Source organism: Engraulis encrasicolus, chromosome 18 (genome assembly GCF_034702125.1).
Source record: "Engraulis encrasicolus isolate BLACKSEA-1 chromosome 18, IST_EnEncr_1.0, whole genome shotgun sequence".
NCBI lineage: Eukaryota > Metazoa > Chordata > Actinopteri > Clupeiformes > Engraulidae > Engraulis > Engraulis encrasicolus.
The window spans coordinates 17,975,206-17,987,474 of record NC_085874.1 but is presented as its reverse complement, the minus strand read 5'-3'; the positions used below and the strand labels follow the sequence as shown (position 1 = coordinate 17,987,474).

Here is a 12,269-nt window from a genome sequence, read left to right as displayed (position 1 = left end):
CTCCATGTATATTGACAAAAAAAATCAGTAACACTTTCTATGACGCCCATATCTATAGCGCATTATGAGCGCATTTATAACAAATTATAATGCATATTATAATTACTTACAATGCATCACGACTACACCCATGATGTTTCATGATGTTTTATGTTGACAGTAATGCATCTAGCTTATAATGCTCGTGACTGGATATAAACTACAGGCTGCCTGATGGGACTTACAGTACACTATGATACATTATAGATGTGCATCATACAGTGCATTATAGATGCATCCATATGAACTTCACTTTATTTTGAGCACACATTGATAACTTGTGATCTCACATGGAACATTATAGCATCTTATGAGCCCTTATGACAGTTTATCATCCAGGTCTGTGCATATAGGGATATAGGTACTCATAATGTGCTATAAGCCCCATCAGGCAGCCTGTATTTAATAGCCAGTCATGAGCACTCATGACACCCTTGGTTGGATGTATAAAGTATTATAAGCTAGATTCATGGTTATTCATAACTGTCAATATAAAGCACCATGAAGCATTGTGAGAGTAGTCATAACACGTTGTAAGTAATTATAATGCACATTATAATTTGCTATGAATGCGCTTATAATGCGCTATAGACATAGGCTTTAAGTAAAGTGTGACCAAAAATCTTTTCTGAAATAACAACATGCCATTCAATAGTCTTCACTCAAAACGTTATATAGGCCTACGGAAGCAATTCTTTTTAAGAATCCCTGAAGAGCATTCTGAATTCCGACTCTACGTAATCTACATTCAAACATTGCATAGTCCACATCTCAGCCCAGTGGATTCAACCTTGACAAAGGTCATGGGTCATGGGTCATGGGATCAAAGCATTGCCGTTTAAACCATATAACAGAAGCAAATGCAAAGCCCATCTGTGGCTACATTGAGTGCATTCCAAAATGCAACCTTGCGTCCTCCACTTGTGCTTGTGGCCTCAGATTTAGCTGATGCCCCGCCTCCGTGGAGAAAACAAATAAGTTTCCCCGCTGTCAGCCTAGCCACAACAACTTTTGGGCGACTATTGTTCATTAACCATCCAGTTTGCAAATGAGAAAATGACTTAACAATTGGGCTTTTGCGAGATATTGAAATATAATGCTGTTGTCAGTGATTTCATCATGACATATTACTTCCTGGTACGAGGCCACAAGCACAAATGGAGGACGCATATTGGAACACACTCATTGTTTCAAATTGCATCCATCCTGGACCCCTTTTATTGTGTGCATACTTCATTTGTGTAAAAGTGAAAGTGAAAGTGAAAGTGAAAGCCCATTTGGGAAACTCCAACTCCGATTGTCATTGTGACACAGCACTCCACAGCACACAAGTGATCACTGCACACAGCAAAATTGCATTTATGCCTCACCCGTGCAAAGGGGGCAGCCCTCAATGGCGCCCCAATGGAGCAGTGCAGCAGGACGGTACCATGCTCAGGGTACCTCAGTCATGGAGGAGGATGGGGGAGAGCACTGGTTAATTACACTGTTGTTCATTGTTCATTTTGTTCTCTCAGTCTTCCCTTCTCCTATCTCTCTCTCACACACTCACAACTTGACTGTTTCTATTGATATTTTGGTGCAGTGTTTGGCCAGGTTTGGTTTACATAAGGCAAGGATGTCAAACTCACGCCCCGGGTGTGCTTGCGTGCGTGCGTGCGTGCGTGCGTGCGTTTTTCCTAAATTGTATATTTATATAGGCCCCAATTAAGCGGACTTGCATAGCAAGTCCCGCTTATTGTAATCTCTAAGTCCTGTTTAAACTTCCTTGCTTGCTTGCTCTTGTGCAGTTCTTGGGCAGCAGTGCCCTAGTGTTTAGAGAGTTGGTCTTTCAATCTAGGGGTTGAAGGTTCGAATCCCCCCTGACCTCTCCCTACATCACCATCAATGGCTGAAGTGCCCTTGAGCAAGGCACCGAACCTCACATTGCTTGAGGGACTGTAACCAATACCCTAACAAATAATAACTGCAAGTCGCTTTGAATGAATGAATTACAGAGGACTTGTAGAGAGCATCCTCACAACAGGCATCACTGTCTGGTATGGCAACATCACTCAGGCTGAAAGGAAGTCTTTGCAACGAATAATCAAGACTGCAGAGAGGATTATAGGCACAGCACTTCCCTCCATGGACTCTATATATGTACAGCGCAGTCATAGGAGAGCAGAGAGAATCATTAAAGACCCACTCCATCCAGCTAACTCTCTGCTCAAACACAAGAACTGCACATACAAACTGAGACACAGTAGAGCGGACAGCATTCCTACCAGAAAAGCAAGGTTTTTCAACAGTTTCTTCCCAGCAACAGTGAGACTGATGGCAAAAAAGAACATTTGATCCACCTTTTTTATTATTCTTTTGACCTCTTTGATTTTTATCACTTTTTAATGTATTTTGTCTTCCTATTTTTCTATTTAATTCTATTTATTGACTCAGAGGGCCTGCACAAGAGTTCCTATGTGCTTGGACTACTAGTTTATGCACAAATGGCAAATAAAGTACTTTGAACTTTGAACTTTTTTGAATGAAAGCGTCAGCTAAGTGCAATGTAATGTAATGTAAAGGTCTGTAAAAATTCAAAACGGATCTCAAACGACCGGCTCTGCTTGGAGATGATTTGTTATACTATAGCGTGTCCATGTCTCTTGTTGATTTTGTGCACGTTTGGGTCCCCATAGAAAACAATGATGGAATCTTCAGATGGAACCCTCGTACGCCCTAGGAGATCAGAGTGTAGGAAGCTTTTTTATCATAAAATGTCAACACTTTCAACAACAAACTTGGTTGACCATTTAATAGACAGGTCTGGAATATGAATCCAATCGGTGAAAAGGCCATGTCCCAACACCTATTGCTTTTGACAATGACAGCTGTGTAAAAATCCCAATAGCAGTTTCCTATTCATTCATTCCTTGAACTCAAAAATATTTTCTCAAAAGGAATCGCTGTTTGCTTGTTGTCTGCTGATGTTGCATAACCTTTTGGATGTTTTTGGGAATAAATACAATGTTTTTTTTTTTAATGATAACAAACACATGCCCCCATTACAATGACCAGGATCTCGGAAAAAGGCTGAAAAAAAACCCTCAGATACGGGCAAGTCCTGGGTAGTGTGAGCGTTACAACTGCATGTTGAAATTGGCCGTTAGTTGTGAGTGTGAGTTATCCTTTAAGATATTTATTAGGAGACCTTGCATTAGCAGCAGACAACTTTTTCAACCATTCCATCAGAAAATGAATAGCCAATCATGATGTTCCCTGACAACATTGCTCAAAAAGTTGCCGTGTATCATTACCTTCAGAGGGTGAGGTCTGAGGTCTGTGGGTGAAGCTTTGGATGGATGTGCAGCTTGTGCTTGTAGTTGCATCGCTCCTTGTTTGACCCACCCTGCCTCATGCCTTGCACAAGAGATTCATTTGAGGTTGTCTGGGAATTGGCCCGATCCTGATCCTGAAGCCAGTTATTCAGTCCTTCACCTCACTGACTCATGGAAACAAAAACCATTGCGGCAGCATACACTATTCCGGGCAGTCATGGGTGAGCGGTTAGGGCGTCAGACTTGCATTCCAGAGGTTGCTGGTTCAACTCCCGACCCGCCAGGTTGGTGGGGGGAGTAATCAACCAGTGCTCTCCCCCATCCTCCTCCATGACTGAGGTACCCTGAGCATGGTACTGTCCCACCGCACTGCTCCCCATGGGGCGCCACTGAGGGCTGCCCCCTTGCACGGGTGAGGCATAAATGCAATTTCGTTGTGTGCAGTGTTCACTTGTGTGCTGTGGAGTGCTGTATGACAATGGGAGTTGGAGTTTCCAAATGGGCTTTTACTTTCGCTTTCACTTTCACTATTCACAAAGCAACTTAGCTGGTGTTCACACCGACTGTGGTTCTGCTTTACCAGGTTCTACCGTGACATTGAACTAGAAGTGTCAGACCTTCAGCACAATTACTACTGCTAGAGTAGGGTGCCGGCCCAGCAGCCAGGCTGGATATTACTTACATTGAATTCTCAGAGCTGCAAATGGTCATCTACTGGAGGATCACTGAACAAAACATCCTCCATTTTGTTTTGGGGTTCCAATCATTTGCTCAGTTTTGGCACGCTTAATTTCTATAGAGACTGAGGTACGAGGGGATCTGTGTTAGAAACACGGCAGCTGACAAGGAGGAATGAGGCTCTCGTCAAAGACAGGATATTTGACATAGGTCTACTTTTAAAATATATATTTTTAGGGGCTGTTTATGCCTTTATTGACAGGACAGTATGAGGTGCTGACAAGAAGTGAGTAGGAGAGTGAGATGGGGGAGGATTGGGAAATGACCCCGTCCGGACTCGAACCGGGGTCCCCATGGGGCAGGCATGAAAGTTCAAATGTGGGGGGCCTAGCGCGCTGCACCACTTCGCCCCCCGACATAGGCCTATTTTTGACAATACAGTTTATCTTTAGGGCCAAATCTTGCCCGCGGAGTCATTTTATTCGGCACATGAGAACATTTCAAAACATGTAGGCTATTACAGTTACAGTACACTTACACCAATAATGTATAGCGACAAGGCTTGAGCATGAAATTTTGGATTTTTGGAGTGAGAATCCTTTTTGTTGTCTTTCATTATTTCATGGTTGGATTACGTTTCGACGTCACTTCAGCCTTTGTCCTGCACCTTTTCCTTGGACGTGACACCTTCAGCATGAAATTTGGTGAGTGGGCCCAGGCCAAATAAACAGAACACTCATATGCAACACAATATATGCAGAACATTTGAACAACATATGATGGGAAAGTGTGTGTGTGTGTGAAATGTAACTATGAGTATGAAGTGCATGTATGCACAATTTTAGTCCATGTGTGAAAATAAATATTGAGTTCGGCCCTCTACTTTGTTCCAGATTTTTGTTTTTGGTCCTCAGTCAATTTGAGTTTGACACCCCTGGCCTAAGGGGTCTCTTTCCAAGAATCTCTGTAACCTTTCGATGGTCAGGTAACACCTCTAAAGTAATGTCACGTCATGACACATTTTGTCTGCAATAAGTTGGCAAACTTGAGTTTCTGCAGCTGAGTCAACTACCAATGGAGGTTGTAGGGCCTATTTTATGGCCTCTCTTTGAATGTTTAGCCAACCCAGTTTCATAAGACTTTAAAACAAAACAAAAAACTCAATGTGCTCTCTCCATCTTGAAAACCCTTTTCCGATGAAAAAATGTATGGTGTTACCTAATAGTAGCCTAATAACTGGCTGTGCATAATGAAATGGAAATGGGCTAATCACAACTCATTCTCTGAAGACTCTCCTGGCGTTCATTTTCTGAACTGGTTTGAGTGAATAATATAAAGCAATTTTGTTGTCTAATACCACCCCCACGTGGTGAATGGATGAATGGCAGTATGCTGGAAATTTGGTAGAGGGACGTTAAAAATGGATTCATGTTTCAGGCCAGCAGCCGTTGTTTCTAAATTGTATAACTGGCATATTTGGAGTTTGTGCGACTTCTCATCATGTGACTTGCTTCCCCCTTAGGTCAGTATCCTTGACAGAGATGTAAATGGACAAGGGGTAGGCCTAGATTGGCCTTGTGCTTGTCTTGGAGTTGTGAGCGAGAAAAAAATGTTTTTAGTTGGCCATTTAGGCATACTATAGGTCAGCAATGTTTTATTCCAGGGATTAACACCCGGCCACTCGAGATAATGCAACCTCTGCTTTCGGTGCGTAACAGCGCAGTGATGGGAGACGTGAAAGTGAAAGCAAGTGTTGCGTACTGCCCAACAGTTAGGATTGTAGGCCTATTGTAGGCTAACTTGTTCAAACCTGTGTGGACATTAGGCCTAATAGAGTTTTACTGCCAATGCGCTGTAGGACTATCTGGGTCTAGGCCTAAATTAAATGCTATTTAATTTATATCATATCCCCCTATTAGGCCTAGGCATTTGAAAATAAAAATTGTTCGATTTAAGATTTCTGAGAAAATATAGGACTAGGTCTATAGGCATACGCAAATTGGAAATATCTTGTGGAAACATGTGTTGGGCATAATTGAATTACTATTTTTTTAAATTGGCAACTGTATCTTATGGTTAGGCTAGAAAAACAAAACAAAAAACATTTGTATAAATCGAAGGACTGTAATCCGACTAGCCAAACGATTCTTTTCCTCCACGAAGTTAGTGGGATCTGTCCATTGTGGAGAAAATGTTTATGAAAAAATCCTTTTCTTAAAATTGGATTGGCCTAAAGTGGGCAATTAGGCCTACATGACCAGTCTAAGATGTTAGGCTACTTCATAGGCTAAAGCGTTCTTTTTGAAGCAGTGTCAAAAATGCTCCCAAAAATAATTATTTTAATAACTTGGCGAATCCTTTTCATAAAATAATTGCTTTGACGCATAATGATAAGACCAACCTACCAGCGTGGGCCTATTTAACCGGCTATTTGTCGCACACATCTTAAATTAATCAATTAGGCTATTCAGTTTGAAACTATTCAGTTTGAAATTCTAGAAGAAATGATACGGTGAAATGGGCTACGACCAAGTTTTTTGAAAATAATCATCTAATGGGCCTAAAGAAAATTTGTCCAAAAGCGCAAACAGTGGTGAATGGCATCCACTGTGGCTTCGCTTTCTGTCCAAGTGTTGCTAAATATGCGTTCAATAAAACAAACAAATTGATCAGTCTAAATACAATCACTGGCATTTTATTTTATGGCAATAATAAATATTTAAAATCAATATACATTACAGATAACAACAAAATTCACTTTTGTCTACATTCATGTGACAAAATTATCTACAGTACATTCAAAACAAAGGCAAAGACAACGACAGTCTTTTTGATCAGAAGGAATTCACTTCAAATTCACTGCAGAGATGCATAATAGACTATAGTCAAAGTCCGAGCAGAAAAGAGGTGAGGTTGTGTTTTTATTTTTTTGCAGTTAGGCCTAATCAAGGAGGCGGCTCCTTGTTATCGCCGATGATGGCCAACGCAACGTCTCACCGTGACCAGCGTTGCATCTGTGCCAGCCGATGGACGTGATGGACGGCTGAAAGTTGGGAAATGGCCTCGGGGGAGAGATGGTGACCGAGGTGCATTTGGTGAAGATGCTGCACTCCACCGAAAGGGGAGAAGGGTATTCCGGCCTGCAGGGTCGTGGCGAGTTCTTGGTGTTTCAGGCCATGGCAAGGCTTCCCGTCACGGACCAGAATGGGGATGGCCACCCTGCGCGGGGACCCCAAGTGTCCCATGTCCATCCCCTTCTCCGCCCGAGCCCTCTTCATTTTGTACCGGTGGTTCTGGAACCAGATTTTGACCTGGGTCGGAGTGAGGCGCAGCAGGCTGGCAAGGTGCTCCCGCTCAGGGGCAGACAGGTAGCGCTGCTGCCTGAAACGCCGCTCAAGTTCGTAGGTTTGCGCCTTGGAGAAGAGCACCCGGCGCTTCCTCCTCTTGCCCACCTCGCCGCTATCCCCAGAGGCCTCTTTGTCATTATCTTGCGACTCATCCGTAGACAGCTCCGGGGATTTGAGGTCCTGTTGTGTGTCCTCCGACAAGGCATCCACTGTTAGAAGAAATATTCGTTATTGCAACAATCACCAAAAGATGAATTTCAAACAACCTCTAAAGTTTCTCAATGGCAAATTCCTCAGTTTTTTTGTTTATACATGACCCAAATCATCATATTTCTGTAATCTCATGTACTTGCACTGGTAAACAGGAACTCATCTTAAGACTAGACTATTACTAGCAGGAGTCTGTCTTATCCACAGATTGATTCTTGGAAATCGAATTTAAATGTCCTCCAATCACATGGAAGAATACTAAAAACAACAACTATAATCGTCTCGACACATAGGCCTATTCATTTGTGAATAACTTCTTACACGTGTATGAAGCATTCCCAGACGTGAGCCATCGTGGGCACTGGCTTGCACTAGTCATGCACAGGGCGCTGAGGGATAATTGCCGGCCACTTTCGGGGAGATTTCGCCCATTAGCCACGCTTGCCTCCTCCGCCGTGTCCTCATCAGTCTCCTCCGCCCCTGATCCTTCATCGTTGGTATCGTCGGGGAGATCCAGCAGGTCCTTGACGGAGAAGCCCGTCTTTGTGTTGCGCAAAGCCATATTTTTCCTCTCCTCAAGACGAGGTCCAAAAAAGTAGTCGCTGTTTTGGAGAACTGGGTGTAAACAAACGGCCCCACACGATTTCATAGAGAACCACGCCAAGTGTATTTCGCTCCAGACAAATTCCGAGACGTCAAGCCTTCTTGCCGATTGAGGCGTCGCAGGATGCAGATGCGTCGACTGAGGACCAGTGTGGACACCAGCTCTGGCTGCTGATGAAGACGCAACTCATGGGTGCACTGCTGCCATGACTGGCTTTGGTGAGGACGAGTAGACCAGACCAGCGTATAGACAGTCCCTAGACCGATTGGTCCATATAAGGTCGATGTCAACAGTAGCCTACTACGGACCTGCCACTGGCAAAGCATCACCAAACAACAAAACGTGCGGCTGCATGTGGGCGGTTCTTTTAGAGTCAAGTGGATGAAGACTGTTTATGAATGTGAAATTTGGAAAAGGGGTGTTTGAGCGTTCATCATTGATATGCCGCAAAAATGCAGGAGGGGGGGGTGTTGACATTTAATTGCAAAGATGGCGCGAAATGATTCCATCATCCCATTGAAGCACTTATCAAATACGAGGAAAAAGCTCGCCGTTTTTTTAATGACTGAAAAGTTTTCATTCATGGGAAAGACTAATGGGGTTGACTATATTAACACTCAGTTGTTTAATTAGACAAGTGGGGCAATTCACAAAACACCTTTGGGTCAATATTTTGATTCAAGCTTAAGTCAAGGAGTATAAACGGGGTGCCATCGACTCTTGTTTGAGGAGAGGAACAATATACGTCTTATCACTCAAATCCTTTAGTCCCCATTCCCTTTCATGTGTGGTTATCATAGCAATTAAAAACAAGACTGTCCTAAATGATGTAAACGGAATTTTCAAGTGTGTAGGCCTATGTCTGCAGACTATACCCAATGAATATTCATGAGCAATTAAATTTGAATATCCAAAATTGAACTGGTATAATTATAGATCGAGTGCTATCCAAACATTTATGTAAACCTCGACCATTTGCATGCCCATGTTGTCACACCAAAGTGTTTTTTATTACACATTTGTACAACAGCCTCCATTCTTATTTGTTAATTTAGTGTCTATGGCATAGTAAGCTAAATGTCGAGACACAGGGAAAGATTTTCGGCCTACATGATTTTTGAAAGAAGCCCATAGATGGTTAACACAGTGTATAGGTAGGCTACATTACGCATACTGGGAACTTATTGATCTAAACATCTTCATCTAAAATCAAACAGATTAATTTAATATAGTTCATAAAATTGCTTTCTGTATAAACCGAGGGCAAAGGCAATTTATAAGCTTCTCTCTACGCGCGCGCGCACGCAGGCATTCACTTTCACTCATCACCTCGTTTTCACTTTCCCTCACTCTCATTTTCCCGGATTTTTTTTCCGCACGCACAAGCAGACACACAAACTCTCTCTCTCTCTCTCTCTCTCTCTCTCTCTCTCTCTCTCTCTCTCTCTCTCTCTCTCTCTCTCTCACACACACACACACACACACAAGCCTACCAAAGAGGATGGCGGTTTGCCTCCGCCGCTAAACTTTTGGGGCCTTTTCTGTGTATGTGTGTGTGTGCGTGCGTGTCTCCTCTCCTCTCTGCGCCCATGCATATAGGCCTATGTGAGGTGGGTGACAATGCCACCCGTTTTCCCCGAGCCGCCTTTGCATCCTGGGTGGTCGGGCCGAGCAAACACAAATACAAACCGATTGCTAAGCTGCGAACAAAGGCACGAGTGTAGACAAATGTCCGGCTCCTGTTGAAAGTTTTTGTGCAGGATCAAGTTTTGCATTTATTTCGGGGGCCACATAATAGATGATTGACGCCCCCGCACAATGGCCCCTAACTGATTGGAATAAATCTGAGGTTGTTCCGAGTTGTCATGGTATTCAGCTGCTTTCAATCGCCTATCTCTTCATTCATTTTAGATTTCCCCCTCTGGTTTTCCCCCTCTCTCTCTCTCTCTCTCTCTCTCTCTCTCTCTCTCTCACACACACGCACGCACGCACGCACACCAGAGGTGGAAAGAGTACAGAAAATGTGTACTCAAGTAAAAGTATCTTTACTTTGCCTAAATTCTACTCAAGTACAAGTAAAAGTACCTATCTAAAAATCCACTCAAGTAAAAGTAAAAAGTACTTCACTTAAAATGTAATTTGAGTAAAAGTACTTAGTTACTTTTAATTAGCTTTCCTCTCAAAAATTCAATGTTGCTTTTTCTTGAATATGATCCTCCATGACCTCTATCTCTTGCTTGGCACCAGCCATCATCCAATACATTGATACAAGATAGTAAAATAGTGGAAATGCTGTGTGCCATCCTGCACAATCTTTCATTTACGGTGGATTGTGGCATTATTGTGCATGGCATTTTGTCTCTCAGTCAATTTTTTTTACTCAGTACTCAGGCCAGGTTCCATTGTAATTGAGTAAAGTACTTGGGTCAAAATGTACTCAAGTACAAGTAAAAGTATTAATTTAAAAAATTACTTAAAAAGTACAAAGTATTCATAAAAGCTACTCAAGTACAATATTGAGTAAAAGTAAAAAGTTACTTTTCCACCCCTGACACACACACACACACACACACACACACACACACACACACACACACACACACACACACACACATACACACACACACACAGCTCGACAACATACCCACCTTCTTTCGCAATTCTGAAATGATAGTGGTGTGATGGTAAAATGTAGCATAACAACGCCATTTAATCCGTTCCTTGGTGAGACCTGGGGGCTCCCCCAATAAAAAGTGACTGTGGTGATTAGATATGTTGTGTTAAGACTTTTTATATATTGTTTTAATGAGGTCATGTTATCAGCAAATTCCTCTTTTTTTTGGAATATAGCGATGCTCTCAAAGTTATGCGCAAGTGGCCAAGTTAGTAGGCCTAAGAAGTGGAGCAACATGGCGCTGGCAGACTATTAGCTTATACTCAACTGGAACCAGCCGTCGCAGTGACTTGTTCTTTGGAGAACTCTGCTGACATAGGCCTAAATAAAATCGGAAGGGAACTGAATGGGGTGTGGACGTCCAGGAAGAGGGTGAGATCCAAAGTGCTCAAATACGTGCGTTACCTGTTAGATTACCATTAGGCTAGGCTACTATAGGCCTATGCCTTAACATTTAATATCGAGTAATGAAATGTTTACTTTGGTGATTTATCAGAATTTTAGTTTTCAGCTTATTCAGTGACGAAAATAAAAGGGAAATTCCATACACCCGATTGAACACCATGACCAAGTAGGCCTACAGGCCTAGTAGCCACCAAGCAAACCTGCGCCAAGCAGATCTGCACTGGGCCACACGATATAGCCAATAGAAGTGGCCTAAGCTACAGACTCTCCACTCCCGCATTCTCACTAGGGGTATTTGTCATATTAAACCGTTCCACATTACCACTGCCCACTGGTTTCTCCTCACTGGTCTCCTCAGAAGCAGTTGCCTGGTCACAGAGCGCCATCATGTGTAGCCTGATGAGCATTACCACGTCAGACAGCAAACCGCTGCATCAACAAGGACTTTCATTTTTACAACCCAGGGAGAGCAACTTGACACTATACCACATTACACACACTGTGTAATGTGCAGTGTGTCCAATGTGTAATTTGTGGTACAGTTGCCTAATTAGCGGTTTATTTTTTTCCATAATGCGACCAGTCCATTCACAAATTCCATATTTTCCATGCATATTTACTAACTCCATCAATTTCTGAGTTTTCATTATGGTTTGGAAATGTATGCCTACATATTTTGTGTAATTTTAACAAATTTGTGAATGGCGTGCATCAAACAAAGGAAATACACGACTCAGATTACACACTGGGGCTTTAAGCACTGGATATTTATGGGATTGTATTAAACTATCCACACTCCACCGACTGGTGTCCGATCTGCACCACCTGCAAGCTTCAGATCCCAAGACCAACTCCTATGTTTCAGGACGCTGCCACTGGCTGTGGTAATGGTATATTTCTGATATGTTACTTAAATGTTTTAGTTCACACATACAGTAGGCCAGTGGTCTCCCATTATTTTTCTCCAAGGGCCCAATTATGTAGAGCAAGTGAGG

General features: G+C 42.7%; 1 protein-coding gene across 1 annotated transcript; it reads right to left on the bottom strand.

Annotated features, from left to right (window-relative positions):
- Positions 1 to 6,859: 6,859 nt before the first annotated feature.
- On the bottom strand, positions 6,860 to 8,468 carry nkx2.2b (NK2 homeobox 2b). Its single transcript, XM_063223162.1, has 2 exons — positions 7,913 to 8,468; positions 6,860 to 7,590 (listed from the first exon to the last, which is right to left on the bottom strand). The coding sequence occupies exons 1-2, from the start codon at positions 8,238 to 8,240 to the stop codon at positions 7,028 to 7,030; spliced, it is 891 nt and encodes a 296-aa protein (XP_063079232.1). The 5' UTR covers positions 8,241 to 8,468; the 3' UTR covers positions 6,860 to 7,027.
- Positions 8,469 to 12,269: the final 3,801 nt, after the last annotated feature.

Coding starts and splice junctions, on each gene's coding strand:
- nkx2.2b (XM_063223162.1), bottom strand. CDS start 8,240: ATGAAATCGTGTGGGGCCGTTTGTTTACACCCAGTTCTCCAAAACAGC. Junction 7,591..7,912: donor TGGGAATGCTTCATACACGT/GTAAGAAGTTAT, acceptor TTCTTCTAACAG/TGGATGCCTTGTCGGAGGAC.